Source organism: Bolinopsis microptera, chromosome 2 (genome assembly GCF_026151205.1).
Source record: "Bolinopsis microptera isolate Bmic1 chromosome 2, MBARI_Bmic_1.0, whole genome shotgun sequence".
NCBI lineage: Eukaryota > Metazoa > Ctenophora > Tentaculata > Lobata > Bolinopsidae > Bolinopsis > Bolinopsis microptera.
The window spans coordinates 953,227-970,512 of NC_087073.1; the positions used below are offsets into that span (position 1 = coordinate 953,227).

The window sequence follows — 17,286 nt, forward strand, 5'->3', positions numbered from 1 at the left end:
TGGGTAAAAATGGTCGAGGTTTAATGACTATGCGCACACCGCATTCTAAATTTCTTATTTTTTTATTCCCATCTTAAAATATCTTTTTGAAATCTTTGTTCTAAACGCAGTTAGTTAAAAGCTACGAAACATGAGTCTTAGTCTAATCTTCCAAAAAAACAATGAAAACTTTTGTGGATTTTATAATTTAGCTCAATGAAAAATTAAAAACTGTATTCTACATAAGCCAAAAATCAAAACACCCTGAATCTACTAGTTTCCCCCAAAATGAGGTCCCTGAAAAATATCTGGCCATAACTTGAGCTCCAAAGGCTTTTACCTCACAGAAGGGTTGACACAAAACTTGCTACAATATTATTAACTGCTCGGCTGTCTACAGCCTAGTTACCATAGTTACACAATTCAACTAGTTACCATAGTTACTGCTCGGCTGTATACACTCTACAGTCTGGATAAAACTTCTAGAGATAACCCCATTAGAGATCCTTTTCACGATATTCGTAACTTCTTTTTAAAAACAACTGATTTTCATTTACAAAAACACAAATCTACGAAAACCGAAGTGTTGTGGTCTGGAGAGCCAGTGAAACTTGTTTCGAGGAGTATTATGAAGGAGTATTGGCTGTTATTATTGGAACTTGATCTTGGAATGTCACATCGTCCCTGGATGGTAATTAAGGTGCACACTACACCCCAACATGTTCACTAAGTGTTGAGGTAGGCACCTGGGGCCCGGCCCGGAACACTCAACTCTACCGTAGCTAGAAAACCCTGATAACTGTCTGTATCTCTAACACGAACCCCCGTCAGCCCTCCCCAGAAGTGTGACCGTTTTCTATACTCAACGAGCTGATCTCGTTATTCTCTATTCCACTGTCTACAAACGAGCTGGAAACTGAGTCGTTGTCAGCTGATTCGTTCACCAGATCTACCATCAGATCATCCTCGTCGTTATTGTCGTCCTCGAATTCTTCTCCTTCGTCCGAGGATCCTTCATCTGACTCAGCCTTGACCGTCTCCTGATCTGCTGACTCGTTTTGGTAGCGCTCACGTGCTATTGCCACGTTGTGCAGCACGTCCTGCCACAACACCTGAACAGGGGAGTTATCAATTAGTTACCATAGTTACACTACTAGTTACCATAGTTACACTACTAGTTACCATAGTTACACTACTAGTTACCATAGTTACAACCTAGTTACCATAGTTACACTACTAGTTATCATAGTTACACTACTAGTTACCATAGTTACACTACTAGTTACCATAGTTACACTACTAGTTACCATAGTTACACTACTAGTTACCATAGTTACACTACTAGTTACCATAGTTACACTACTAGTTACCATAGTTACACTACTAGTTACCATAGTTACACTACTAGTTACCATAGTTACAACCTAGTTAGTCCTGCCACAGCAACTGAACAGGGGATTTATCAATATAAATAATAAAATTACAATAACCGTTCACAAAAAATGGTTATACATTGTTGACAATCCATCTCTATGACGTACTGTAGCCACTGCAATGTTTTAGTACTTAGTGTTAAATTATGGGTAATCGGTATATGTACAAGTAGCCTTGCATTAGGTTCTATGTTTGTGACAAGAGAAAATGTGTTGATAGTAAATTAGGTATTCAATTAGTATGTAAGACAGGTGAACATTCCGATACACTGCATGCTACATTCCAACGTTCCTTAACAGCGAGCAAACTTAGTTACACTACTAGTTACCATAGTTACACTACTAGTTACCATAGTTACACTACCAGTTACCATAGTTACACTACCAGTTACCATAGTTACACTACTAGTTACCATAGTTACACTACTAGTTACCATAATTACACTACCAGTTACCATAGTTACACTACTAGTTATCATAGTTACGCTACTAGTTACCATAGTTACACTACCAGTTACCATATTTACACTACTAGTTACCATAGTTACACTACTAGTTACCATAGTTACACTACTAGTTACCATAGTTACACTACTAGTTACCATAGTTACACTACTAGTTACCATAGTTACACTACTAGCTACCATAGTTACACTACTAGTTACCATAGTTACACTACCAGTTACCATAGTTACACTACCAGTTACCATAGTTACACTACTAGTTACCATAGTTACACTACTAGTTACCATAGTTACACTACTAGTTACCATAGTTACACTACTAGTTACCATAGTTACACTACTAGCTACCATAGTTACACTACTAGTTACCATAGTTACACTACTAGTTACCATAGTTACACTACTAGTTACCATAGTTACACTACTAGCTACCATAGTTACACTACTAGTTACCATAGCAACACAAGCAACCTTACAAGCACTCCCCTTTTTACTAGTACCTTAAAACACTAGTATCTTAAAACACTAGTATCTTGGAAGAGAGCCACTACTCGTCAAAAGGTTATTCAGACTTTAACAATTGTACTTGTTAAATAAGAGACTATGTTAAAAGTAAGATGTACCTCTGCGCCGTGTTAAATAGGAGACTATGTTAAAAGTAAGATGTACCTCTGCGCCGTGTTAAATAGGAGACTATGTTAAAAGTAAGATGTACCTCTGCGCCGTGTTAAATAGGAGACTATGTTAAAAGTAAGATGTACCTCTGCGCCGTGTTAAATAGGAGACTATGTTAAAAGTAAGATGTACCTCTGCGCTGTGGTAAATAGGAGACTATGTTAAAAGTAAGATGTACCTCTGCGCCGTGTTAAATAGGAGACTATGTTAAAAGTAAGATGTACCTCTGCGCCGTGTTAAATAGGAGACTATGTTAAAAGTAAGATGTACCTCTGCGCCGTGGTAGCTGAATACTGAAACAGCACTGGTTATCGTGCTTTTGGGTCGGGCGAGGATCTTGGAGATCTTTGTCTTGTTTAGTCCGTAGAAAATGGGAACGTTTTGCTCGGATGAGAGGTGGACTATGTCGTGTACACAATCGTACAACCCACCTGCACATGATGTTTAATTAATTAACAACATGAAAAATAATTACCAAGTTGAATATTCCATAATTAATATTTTATCTTATTTCGGGTAATGCCAAAACGAAAAATCCTTGAATAAGTCTGAAATCAGAAAGCATTATGAAGTGTATTCTACAGGGTTGAAATATTAAATTAACAAAAGACACATATTGATTAGCACATTCCTACCTTTGGATACAATTTTGTCAATGTTGGGAGGAATAATAATACACTTGACTTTGTTCAACTTGAGGTATTTTCGGGCCTCTCTCAATCCGCAACAGTACCGCCGTTTGTGCTGAGAGGAAGGATCAGTTAATTGTAATAAATCGAAATATAGATCAAAGAGAGTAGGTACATATACAATATACATAATACCTATCTAACAAGTCATAAGTTGAGCTGACGATTATAAATTGGACGATTCTGTAACAACTAGTACATTGTGTGTACAAAACAATGCCGGATGTTAGAAAGAGCTGAGAGAGAGTGTGTGTGTGTGAGTGTGTGTGAGAGTGTGTTTGTAAACAGAGAGTTGAGCTTTACACCTCTCTGTGTGTAAATTATCTAAAATTAGAACAATACTGATAACCGTCTAGTGACTTCCTGGACACTAATCTACACATTAAAGTAACAGTACAATTTACCAGGGGGGCCAGACGACACCTCACTACAGGTGGATAATTAGATTGTGGGACCAATCCGCAAACTTGCCTTATTTGGTTACATTCGATAACTTAACGATAATTTTTGGTAATTCCCTTATCATGGTACCTCTCGACATGATAAAAGTTGACAATTGTGGTCCACTAATAGAATCACAGCGGATTGCTGCGGAACGAGTATGTTTAGAGCAGAACTGCTTGCTAATGTTTATAGCAGAACTGCTTGTGTAAATTAACAGCAGTGAAGTTCAGCGACAAGCATCGTTACACACGAACTATTGTACACTTGTACACTTGTTCCCACTGTAGTGTACACTGTACACAAGCAGTACTGGCTTTAAGGCGCGTGTACATTGTTCGGTGAGGGTGCGGACTACATGGCCCCTAATAATGGTGATATACTAAGAGCTTCAGTGCACATGTGCTTCACTTAGCAACACAATGTGTGTAGTTCCTCTCGCATGAGGTGTGGGTTAATGTGTTAAAGAGCTTCCCAACGGTTTACTCCAAAACTTGTAGTATATTATACATTTATAAGTTGCTAACGGCTCGAGAGATTGATACATTTAAAAGTTATCAATTTTTGGGTCTCAGCTGAAATCTTTTCTCGAGAAATATATCCGACATCCGTGTACAATGTATTATATTATGTTATAATGTATAATATTATGTTATATAATGTGTAATATTATGTTGCACCGGACAATACTGATTGTGATATCTGGTGATATTCACGCTTTTTGGAATATTATCAACGTTCCAGAACGAATCTAACGGAACTTTTACTCGATTAATTGTCACAACTATGTAAACTGAGAATCATTAAGAACAGATATTCTGGCGATAAAACTTCCAGAATTTCTAGATCATAAAGAATATTCTGGGTGTGTCGGAGGAAACAAATACTTACAGATGAGCCTGTACGGTAAGCTTTGTCGTTGTATTCGCGGAGCTGGGAAAGGAATGCTGAGAGGCTGCTGTTCAGTTCTGTCGTAACGGTCTGACAGCAGAACTCGGGGAGCGATATCGGGGTCTTGGTGTCGTCCCTGAATCAAGTTGGGTGTCAGTCCACCTGGCTAGTTCTCCAGTGTTGAGCGCGGTTACTTATAATTTGAAACGTGTAATTAGCAGTGAAGTACTCCTTTATAAATATATTGGTTCCCCTGAAGAGCTGATATCTCCACATTAGATGAGTGTAGGGACATATAAAACGAGAAGTGTGGGGTCATTGTGATATAAAGGTGCACGGAAGTGGTGATAAGAACATACCCGTTCTCGCTAATCTCAGATTTCTCCTTCGTAATTATCTGAGGAGAAGGACCGGTTATTAATATTCTGCACCATATTGCGATAAAGACCACTGCCCCCTACGAAGAAGAAGATCTCTTATCGCTCTAAGGAATTAAGTCCTCAAAGTTAGTTTTACATAAGAATCGTGCCAGACATTTAAAATAGTCTATGTTAATAAACCGAAACCAACCTTCTTCATTTTGGAAAGTTTCTTGGGTTTGCCTTCTTCCCTCTCCTTTCCGCGTTTTACGGCAGGTGCGGAGGAGTCGAGTTGATTTGCTGCCTGAAACATAAAAGCATTATTATGACACATCCGACACAGTTGGCTGCTTGTGCTAATGGAGACTAAAATGCTGTGACCTCAATCTTCATTGATAACGTGCTCCGCCTCTATAACATATAAGATACGGGCAACCAGCCAGATCGCTTAGCCGTTCCAGAAGTCTCGAGTCTTATTTTACGACAACACAACGCGCAATGAAAGTGCGCGCGATCAAAAGAAAAAACTGACAACGATAGTTTAACCTACAAAGCTGCTGAAATTTTGCTAGTCCTGGTGGTAGTTATCGCAGATTTGTCCCAACGAACACACGTTTGCTAATGAAACGTTACCAGGAGATATTTTGACAACGGCACTGTAGCATGCGTAGCGGTAGATCGATACAATAACTATAGACTGGTGTGACTCATTGGTCACGCTATCACGTTTGGCAAATAATTTCTTCCGTGTGATTCATCATAAAATGTAGAAGTGGCATAAAGGTAAAAGTCAAAAGAGACCGAGGGTGTGATGATGAAATAAAAACCTTATCTTTAGCTTCTTTATCGTCTTCCTTAGCTCTGGGAAGCTTCTTCTTCTTCACTTTTTTGTCCTGAAATAAGAAAAAACCGTTAAGATACCAGAAATGAGACATTAATACTCGAAATTGGTCTAACCTAACGCTTTAATTGGCTACTTCCGGGTAGCAAACCAGCACAACAATATTTAAAGTTTTGTGGCGGCGTTGCCATCGAAATGTTTAAGTAATGCCCTGGCGTAGTGTAGGTACTATTACTGTCGAGAAAGTAACAACGGTTCACATTTCCACACCAGGAACAAATATTTGACAAATTCTCATTCACGCTACTGTAATAGATTACTCGGCGACTTTATCATATGCCCAAAAAAGGGAAACTTTATTGAAAGTTTGATGTATGAGCTAAAGTTGAATCCACAGCACCCCTTATATATGTGACAAACTAGATATGTATATAATCTGGCGAAACATGTGCGAGGCTGGGAACACTACTAGTTACACTACTAGTTACCATAGAAACATGTGCGAGGCTGGGAACACTACTAGTTACACTACTAGTTACCATAGAAACATGTGCGAGGCTGGGAACACAGTTTGAAACGCACTTGCTTTGTCGCCAAGGAATGTAAAGAATTTACCTGTACAAGCGAGAAAATGTTGAGCTGAATCTCGGAGCCTTTGGTAGGTTTAGGCCGGCCACCACCCCGTCCGTTATAGTGCGGTTTATTGAAGCCCTCCCGCTCTGATTCCGCTGGGACAAACTTCTCGCTCCTTCTGTCACTGCGCTCGCGTGACGGTCTCTCTCGATCTGCCATCAGTTGGGGCTGCTCAGGCTCCGCTTTATTGGATTCTACTTTGGTCGGGAGAGGCTGAAATTGAACCGGATATAACAAATAGGTTCTGTGATATACACACGCTCTCTAATCATATTTTAAGCGGTTCGTTACAACGAAAATTGTATGCTGTTTCTGCTAACTAGATCTCGAGACTTATGATCCTAAATTTTGGGATCCAATTTAACTCCGACCACTTACATCAAACCTACCCTTCATTTCCGAATGAAAGGGGAGATGGTGGCGATTTTAAATTTGTGTCGTGTCGAGGGACAGTTATTTAATAAACTTAGAGGCATATTTAGATACTAAATGTCAGTAAAATCATGATTTACTGGGATTCTTAGGGGAAGACAAATCAGAGTTTTGGGTTTTGTCTTATTATCTCTACTATAATTCAGAGAATTATTTCTGTTGTCTGTACACTGTACGACCGCCCACGTGCAAATTAGACGAGAAATAAGAATTTAAGTAACAACCAAAACGTTCCATAGCAACGGTGTTTTAATGCACACATGCACGTGCAAAGATTGTTTTAAGGTCATTTTGATCGGTTTTGTGGTAATTACGTTGTGTTTAAAGTGTTTCATATTTAAATCGGCTGTATCTTCGGTTGGGATGGATATTTTTTGATGCGATTAAAACTTTCTTTCAAAGAATACTACTAGCTTCGTCCCTGTTACCACGGGCTTTCTAGTATTATATATAATATGTACATTATTATTTATTATATTTATATTTTAGGCTGTAACCTTATTAGTTCAATGGAATAAACCTAGCATGCCTTGGTTGCAGCATCGCTTCACTTAAAGGTGCATATAGGGCCCGATGTAATTGCTATGACCAGTTTACTGGTCAACTGGTGTTTCGGTGTCCCTAATTTTGTTTACACTCGTACTCGGTCACTTGTCAAGGCATGTAAGGTCATTCGGCGAAATTTTCTTTGAAATAAAATGATGTATTTGTGTAACAATTTTGAAAGTTTATTGATAAAAATATATATATGTGGATTGTGGTTATATACTACACAAGTAAATTACCACTTAAAGGATCTAAGAAACTCTCAGTAAAACGAAAATTTTGAATTTCACTCAGTTTTAATTCCACCGCCTACGGTTTTAATCCCTAAGATACTTTAAATACTTAATGACATGTTTCGCAAGTATCAAAATTCTAGCTAAACATTTGTATTTGTCCCTTGCGTTGCGTAACACTACACTAACCTCAGCAACAGGCTTGTTGCTGTTTTCTAGTTTTGGAGGTTCGTTCCCAATGAGCGCTGCCCGGTAACTCATGACACCTTCATCGATATCGGGTACTACGACAGGCGTTATCAGGTCATCTATCACTTCTGTATTGCCTGAATTTAGAGACAATCAGAAACAATCTTAATTGTCAATCAATAGCCGTTACATAAGTTTAATTGTAAGAAATACTGAGTAATGGGTATATAAGCAAGATGGGAAGTACAATAAGTCAAGGAATACAAGGAATACAAGGAATACAAGGAATACAAGGAATACAGACACACATCTGGCACGATTAATGTGTTCTGAAGACTTGTCAATTAATTACATCATGAGTCTTGTGTTTGCAACTAAATCTAACTAAGTTCTGACAGCGATCAATAAAATTCTACGTTTTCACAGTCCAGATTATAGCACAGTACCTCAAGTCAATGAAGTAATGAGTGAATAAAGTGTGGAATATTCTAGAATAGTTGCAGAGTACAAACATCTGCAGACTCATACAATATGTCAACAACCCTCGGAATTCAAACATTGCACGGGTCAATAGTCGACATTGCATATTTTTAACACTATGTATTTTTGATTCCACTCCGCGAAGATGATAAGCTAGATACCAATTTGGTGACCATATATCTTGGCTGGGAGTTGATAGCTCGATAATGTAGATCTTACAATTTGTAACTTTATAATAAAGATTTAGAGCCTACTCAACAACAGATTATGACTTCATCACGAAATATTGAAACTTAAATAATTTCTGAGGCACACCATGACAACTGCACAATTTATATATATATATATCTAGTCAAAACCGCTTTTTTTTTGTGTAGAAGTTCAGCAATGAAATATATATATATATTATATATAAGCTAGAACTGACCCTTATAATTGTTGCTGTTTTGGTTACTGGTTTTATCTTTGTTGTCCTTCTTTTTCTCGATTTTGATTGGTTTCTGGGGTGCGGCTGGGGTAAGTGGGGGACCACCATTACTCTCACGCGACTTGTTGTTGCGTTGTTCAATCTGCAAAGTTGGTGTTAGTTTGACTGTTTTGCTTTCGTATAAGTGATGACCTTACGCTCAATTTGTCGTGATAAAGATCATTCAAAGTCTGAAATCGAATTAAAAAAGTGAAATCATCTTTTGTAACATGCTGCACAAAAGGGGCTTGAGTGACGAAAATCAAACGATTGAAAGTACACAAATAAAGGTAACCTTGTTGTAAGTGCGGTGTTGCTGGTGGTAATTGTTGTCCCTTTGATCACTGTTCTCGTATCTCCCATTGTGACTGTTATTGTAATTTTGACGGCCGTTGTTGCCATTATTGTTACTGCTGTTGTTGTTATTGTTGTTGTTGTTGTTGTTCCGGTTACGATGCTGTCTCATGAACTTGTCCCGAAATCGGGGAATGGAGAAGCGGGGATGGTTGGTTGCCGGCGCTACGATGAACTGTAAATACATTTGTCAACGGGGAATATTCATTATATATAAGAAGCGCATTCTTGTTACAGCACCAAGTGTAAAGTTGGTACTATTTGGTTTCGTGTATAGTAGGTTGTCCTGCATACCTTGCATACCCTGCATACCTTGTATACACTGTATAGTAGGTTGTCCTGCATACCTTGACTAAGGTGGGGTAGCTATAGGTAACGTGTATAGTAGGTTGTCCTGCATACCTTGACTAAGGTGGGGTAGCTATAGGTAACGTGTATAGTAGGTTGTCCTGCATACCTTGACTAAGGTGGGGTAGCTATAGGTAACGTGTATAGTAGGTTGTCCTGCATACCTTGACTAAGGTGGGGTAGCTATAGGTAACGTGTATAGTAGGTTGTCCTGCATACCTTGACTAAGGTGGGGTAGCTATAGGTAACGTGTATAGTAGGTTGTCCTGCATACCTCGACTAAGGTGGGGTAGCTATAGGTAACGTGTATAGTAGGTTGTCCTGCATACCTTGACTAAGGCTGGGTAGCTATAGGTAATTTAATAGTATTGGTATGGAATGGCCCCCCCCCTGTTTATACCTATTCAAGATTGATGCAGTATACTTCACAAGATCGTCCAAAAATAGCGAAATATTAACATTTCAATGTTAAGTGTTCTTTTAGATATGATAAAACTTAAAAGAAAGAATAATGACTCTAAATATAGGACAAGGTGGGGTCTGTATGGAGAGAACACTATAATACTTTTAAGTAAAATGTTTTATGAAAATCACCCACATTAACTTTGCTATAATAAAGAGGAAGGCTTCAAGCACTAACTAGCTATCAGCTAGCCTATACATAAGTTATAAAGCTTACAAGATAAAAAGTAATTAATCCTCACTCCAACATACCTGGTTTGGAACCCACGTGTACATCTCACCGTTGCTTGCGTACACGTTTGGGATGAACTCCGGAGCATCAAGCGAGAAACCACCATTACCCATTACATAGTAGGGTTGACCGTTTTGGGATTTTGGTACGAACGGTTCGACATCGGGACGAAGTCGGGACGTCTGGAAAATGTACTATTAATTTCTGTTTTAAATTATTTTTCAGCTTTTCTTTTGTTAATGGTTGCATGTTATTGATTATGGTAAGGATACAGTGATCTACTTACGCTGTATATCATCACGCACTCTATAGCGATTGACGATATTATATAATAGGGGTGTCGATAAACAGTGTATGTCGATAAACAGTATGATTACCGGGTAAGACTTGAGATTAAATTGGCAGATAATGAAACAAAATAATGACCAAGGATATGATTGGTTACTATTTTAATCCTCAGTTTAAAACTCACAACTGGATTTAAAAGTACTACGGTTAGTAGCACGAGTAAGTACCAGGAAATCATTATACCTCACAGCTGTCTACACTAAGTAAAACAACTTACTAACCTCCAAAACGTTTGTGTATTTCTCAGTCTGAGCTTCTTGCTGCTCGGCAACAACCATTGTTTGGGGTTGGGAAGATTCGGAAACTGAAACTTTGGGCTCAAATTAGAGGATAAGTTGGTTAAGTATCTGGGGGGGGGGGGGGGGGGCGGGGGGGCTCATGTTAAGTATCTCGAGTAACTTCGGATAATTTGGTAAAATAGGGATCAATAATTGAAGCTAAATTCTACAGTTATTTTTTTTCTCAAGCGAATTGGTGGTTGAAACTAGTGACGGAGTAGTTTGAATAGTTTGAGGTGGTTTTAGAGTTACACTACTAGTTACCATAGTTACAGGATAGTTTGAGGTGGTTTGACTAGACTGACGGTTATACAAAGCTGTCACTCAATTCAATAACACTTTCAACAATTCAACCCTTGGTGAATGAATATACTTTAAGAAAATGTATGTTTAAAACGAACATGGGCTCGTGAAGCAAAAATGGTAACGTCTTTAATTATGGTAATTGCTGTGCTAGTGGCTGAATTTAATGAAAGCAAAAGGTCAACTTATGTGACCTGACAAAACTTTAATAATTTCTAAATGACAAAAAGCACGATATCATGACTGAACTATGTACATAGATCACTAGGTCTGTAATTACAAAGTACTTACTGATTGTAAAGGGAGCTTGAGTTTTTAACAACTATTTCTCATACCTCAAAACCCAGCCATGCTAGAAGAGAATTGATTAGTAAGGTAAATGTGAGTTAATACCACGATTAATACAATCATGTGAATATCGATGTGTAACATTATAATACCATAACATGATGCGTGACAATTAACTTTTAACACCTTGGTAGCGAAATCTCTACATGAGCACATTTTTAAAGCCCATGATAATGAACATTCCAACTGATTGACGGAACAAATATTTTCTGACACATGCACAAGTTATATCTGTTTGGAGAATACAACGGCGGAACCAAACACCATCCCAAATGATGAACTGGTTATAAACTTGTAACATTACACGATTTGATTTCAACTTTTGTATTTAATCGTCAACCATATAATCGATATACACATAGATTAATGTCTTTTGGCTGTTAAAATATAGCCATATTTTGCATCAGCCACATGTGCAAAATCGGTTACATTCAGCATGAATATTTGACACATATATTATTTATACCTTAATTATACTTCTTTGGCAAGAAAGTATACAAAACCTACTGATGACGGATGGTCTGAAATTCTAAGAGTCTCTTGCAGCCCCCTTCCTATCCCCTTGGGAGTAAGCCACGAGGTGGAAGTATTGGTTATGGGTCTCATGTACAAGAACAATCTACTAAACTCGTTTCTCTTCAGAGTTGACAGAGCAGTGGCCTCTCCGCAGATGCATTTGTAGCTCAGATGAGCAAACAGCACTGCACCTACTTTCAAGCTGTGAACTTGTTGACATGGATATGAAATGTCAAGCTACACAAATCATTACCCTGTGTAACAGCGCAAACGGTAGGTCCATGGTCGACTTAGCAGCTGAACAAGACTCCACCATACTGAATTGTTCTAGAGACTATATGTTTATAAGTGTGTGTGTTGAAATTGTAGAAAGCCAGGGACTAAATCTTAAGAGAAAGATAAATCTCTCAAAAAGATAAGGTTTCACTGATTTTTATTCTTAGGAAATGAGAGTTATTATAGCATGTAATTTTTGCTAATTCTGCTACTATAAGAATATAGGATGAACTACCAAATGTGTTGAGGTGCAGTAATGCAATATTGGACTATTTGACAACAAACATATTTAATTTTGATATTGTTGTAATATCATGGCAATAGCTTTTCTATTTGAGCCGTTTAGTTCACAGAAAAGCAGATGTATAATGGACTACTTCAAATTGATATTTTGGAAACAGTTTGTTTCAGTAAACATTGGGAACCAGTGCTCTTTGGTAACTGCATCTTCAACCTCAGTTTCATTTTCAGTTAAATAAAATTTCAGTTAAACAAAAATTTCAATTTTTGCCATTTATTACAGAATAAACAAGTTTACAATAAATCAATTTGATATTTAAAGGAATCCTAATTCAATGTGTAGTATGACTGTCACTCTTTGAATAGATTAGATATAGGTTGACGGGCAAAGGAGTGTGCGTGCTGTTCGCTATTGCTCACACCAAACGGCAAAAGTTTTGTATGGACACTGGTCTCCATCACGATACAAAATTATGATTTTAGAATTTATTGTATTTATACTACAAGGAGTGGAGGGAGCGGTGTGGTGCATTAATAGAGTGACAGCCTACTGATTTAGAGTTGTTTTTAAGTGAGTATTATGGGTATATTTTTGGACCTAAAGGCTACCATATGGCAAATTTAAAATTGGTTCTTTTAATCATTTATTTATTAAATATCAGTTTAAAAATATATAAATCTGGAATCTGTTCACACTGTGAACCAGTCCTATAAAAATTACAAAAAACCCTCCTAAATTAAATATTAAAAACGTCTCAATAATGGAAATAGTTTGAAATAAATTTTCGTAATAGTCATACAATTTAGAAATTTGCCAAATTTGTAATATATACCTAAGAGAACGTGACTGGTAAAGTCAAATATTTTGTTCTATGAACATTTATTCTAGTATTTTGGTGTAGTAACTGTTAAGATATTTAATTTTATATACTAAATTATTGAGGTTTTATCATGTTTTGGTGGGTATAATTTGTTATGTGGGTATTTAAAATTAGTCTGTTGGAATTTAAAGTTTTTGATCTCTACTATTTCATGTTAATAAAATGTTCATTGTAGCCTGGAGTTATTTTAAGATTTTCATCATCATTGTATTATTTATAGAAATATGCCATATATCCAATTACTTTTAGTTTTAGCAAGTTGGTTCTCATGAGACAAAACCAAAATGAAAGTATACGTCTGTACTGACTGAAAGTTATTATATCCTAGATAGATCAATACATCTTTGAAAGGTAGATGTAAGACTTACAATTTTGAGTTGAAATCAAAATTGTTTCTTGCACCAGCACATTACTAAAACACCATTTATTGTGAAAATAGGTTTTTATTTAACGCTTCTAAAATTTTGGCTCTGGTAACCAGTGGCGTAACGTTGCCTGTTGGCCCCCCCCCCCCCCCTGCCGGAAATGCGCCCCCCTGTTGGCACCCCCTCCCCTGTTGGCACCCCTTCCTAAATTGAACAAATTAGGTGATTTTAGAGGATATGCTGGTAAAATCTCTAAAAAAGTGTGTTTCTAGAGCAAAATGCGCAGTTTTGCTAGTACCTCAGTTAAGTTTTTCAAAATTGTCCCACATTCAAACGACGATTTTGCGCCCCCCTAAGATGGCGCGGCCCTTTGTTACGCCACTGCTGGTAACTAATAAATGTGACATGTAATAGTAAGATGACAATTAAATAGACCCTGCGCGCGGCGCTTACACCCGCACCTGAGGATTACTCAACAATGTGTGGCTGTGTGCGCTGCGGGCTGTGTCTATGTTTGAATTTTCAACTTTGACTTTATTTATAACATAATGTGTATTGATTGTTTTGTGGTATATGAAAATTTAGTTTTTCTTAGAAATTTAGTTTTTTCTTAAATGTGGATTATTATCTGAAAAGGTGACTAGTGCGGATCTAGTGTTAACCCAATCGCCTGATCCTATGGCAATGGCCATGATGTGACATTTTTTCCAGTGTCCTTTAAATGTTAAAATTTGTTTGTTTTTAATGATGAAAGTAAGTAAGTAAGTAAAGATTATGACATAACATCATCACAAGTGTCTACAAAATATCATTGCACTAAATAAGTAAAACAAAATTTAAGTAAAACAAAATTTAAATTTTATTGCCATTACAATGAATAATGATATCATAATAAATATAAGTAGACATCCGATAATAAACTTGTTACATCCAGTACAACCCAAGATGTCAGCCGACGCGACTTACAAAAATAAAGAAAGCTAGCATGTTATGTTCATAGAAAAATAATTTAAATAAATATATTTTTCCATCAACATTATATTAATAATTTATCAAATGTTCACAGTTCTGACGATGAAGAAATTAGAAAGAATGTTTAAAACTAGTGATGATGTTTATGTCATTTTTATTTTTATTTGAAAATTCAATTAATTATTATATATATATAAATCAAGCGTTACATTTCAGCCATGCAAAATTACAATGACATATTTTGATATAATAATTGATAAATGGGACTGCAATATAAGTTGCTTAATGTTTGGCCGGATGACAACTAACTAAAAGAGAAAAATAAACTTGATTACATAATAATTAATTCGGCTGAACCAACACATAGCAAGAGCCACATTAACGTTGGGGCCGTCTAAAAATTATTCTTTATCTAATCTATCTAATCTAATATTAATGCAAGAAAAAGTATTAAATGATACATTCAGTAAAATCGTATGATGCAATTGGCACAGTACACAGGTTAAGGAAATGGTTCATCATATCACAAGAAATTATTCGGACAAAAATGAAGATGCATGCTTTCCAACTGTTTGGCCTTCTGCAGTATGTAATCATAGGCCCTCAAAGACCAGAGTGGGGTCACATAGTTCAATACAAATGAGATTTTCAATTCCAACGATAGTGCTTCTGATGGTTAATTAGATACCATCCACCACTTTTGCAATTACCTTCGAGAAAATGAGCTTAAATAAGGCTTCTTTGTAAGTCCATCCAAAAGCCATCTAATAGTCTATCCAGATTGGGGAAAAATGTATGACTTTATGTTCCGGGATGAAATTTTATTTTATTTTTTATTACACATCAATCAATTACAATTCATTAACATTACCAAAACTGTCCAAAATATCTAAGAAAGTATTCTCTAGCCAAAGGGCTCAATATTTAAATCTAAATCTCACAAGATATGCTAGTTTGTAGTAAAGAGATGGTTGACCCATTGACATTGTACTCAAATATCAGTAGTTCAGAACAAAATATCCACATCAACAGAACTCTGAGTGACCAAGTTGATGTATTAGCATCGCAACACTCTGCAATCTGCTCTATCGAAAGATCTATGTCCCAAATGAAGGCTGAAATGAAAGACTTTCGAGAGAGTGAAACGAAACACTTTGAATATCTAAAGACGAATTTAACGGAGAATATGGGAAATTTGTTAGCTAAGGGGGTTCCCTTGATTAACAAAGTATCCTCAGTCCCACAAGCCGACAGTGGTATGGATGAAGCACTTCGCACACTGCATAACATAACGGAGGAAAATAAAAGCATCCTAAAAGAGATGAACAGAGTAGAGTTCAAGAGAACTGCAATTGGACATCAAGGTGTTTCTACAAGACACACAAACCTGGATCTTTTCAGTACCATAGCAGAAGATAAAACATATGAGGGCAAACAATACTACATTCACCAGCCATCAGAAACCACTGTTAATGACTCCATGACAGTCCTAGTCTCAAGAGGACTCTCAAGAAATTATCTTAAAAACAGTGCAACTATTAAGAGAAACTTCAATAAATATTTTAAAGATATGGCCATAAAATCGACATTTGTCACCAAAGGTGGATCATTGATGATTGAGCTCACATCTAAAGAAGATGCAATAAGAGTAGAAGAATCATGGAAAGGTGATTTCTTTGCAAACAATAACATGACTACAGAATGCAGGATCCTAGAAAAGCTAAGCTGGGCAGTCATTCTCAAAGGAGTACCCACAAACATTCAGGATAGTGATCTAACAATTTCTGTGGAAAGGTGTTATCCAGGAGCTAGGGCAAAAAGATTTGTGACACGGGACAACATTTCTCTGAAAACTCTTAAGATCAACTTTCAGACTAAGGAAGACTATGAGAAATGCTTAGGAAATGGGTTAAAGCTCGGACAGGTAATTTATACTGCGGAAGAGTATAAGCCGAGAAGGAGAATCATCCAATGCTACAATTGTTACAGGTTTGGCCATGTTGCTAAACTTTGTACCCAAAACCATGCAACATGTAGCAAATGTGGAGACAATCACCACTCCAATCAATGCAAGAGTAACCGAAGAGACTACTGTATTAATTGTGATGTCTTTGGCCATGTAGCTACAAACAGAGATTGTTCAACATACCAAAATATTGTCATGAAACTCAACATGCAACCAAACAAATGTTCAAAATCACCCACACAACCCAACAGTAGATTATGATCTTTGGCCAAATAAATATAGCAAAGATGTCAACTAACTCTGAGATGACACTTGACAAGTTTATCTACGAAAATGAGATACTCTTGATGGCGGTTCAAGAAACAAGCTCTTGGACTCAATCAGACGGAAGTTTCCTTCATAAAAAGGTATTTCATAAAGCTGGGGACATAAATAAAGGGACAGCTGGGGTAGCGCTCGTCATTGATCCTTCACTACATCCAGAGTTGGTCTATGACCTTAACGTAGACGAAGTTGATGCTGTTTGGTGCCAAATAAAAGTTGAAGGAAAGAGATATTTGGTGGGATCAGTTTATTGCAAACCTTGCAATAACTCTAATGATTCCATAAGAAAATTTGAAGGACTCCTTGCCCACATTGATAAAGC

At 37.0% G+C, this 17,286-nt stretch overlaps 1 protein-coding gene across 2 annotated transcripts; it reads right to left on the minus strand.

Annotated features, from left to right (window-relative positions):
• Positions 1-497: 497 nt before the first annotated feature.
• Positions 498-11,430, minus strand: LOC134826461 (MATH and LRR domain-containing protein PFE0570w-like). Of its 2 annotated transcripts, none has more exons than XM_063838844.1 (14): positions 11,368-11,430; positions 10,717-10,799; positions 10,168-10,329; positions 9,047-9,280; positions 8,713-8,854; positions 7,806-7,942; positions 6,388-6,618; positions 5,759-5,824; positions 5,143-5,235; positions 4,932-4,969; positions 4,573-4,708; positions 3,187-3,295; positions 2,822-2,982; positions 498-1,091 (listed from the first exon to the last, which is right to left on the minus strand). In XM_063838844.1, exons 2-14 carry the CDS (start codon positions 10,771-10,773, stop codon positions 807-809), a joined length of 1,851 nt encoding a protein of 616 aa, XP_063694914.1. In that variant the 5' UTR covers positions 10,774-10,799; positions 11,368-11,430; the 3' UTR covers positions 498-806. The 2 variants fall into 2 exon arrangements, with proteins under 2 accessions (XP_063694914.1, XP_063694913.1); XM_063838843.1 differs by having other exon boundaries at positions 10,717-10,805.
• Positions 11,431-17,286: the final 5,856 nt, after the last annotated feature.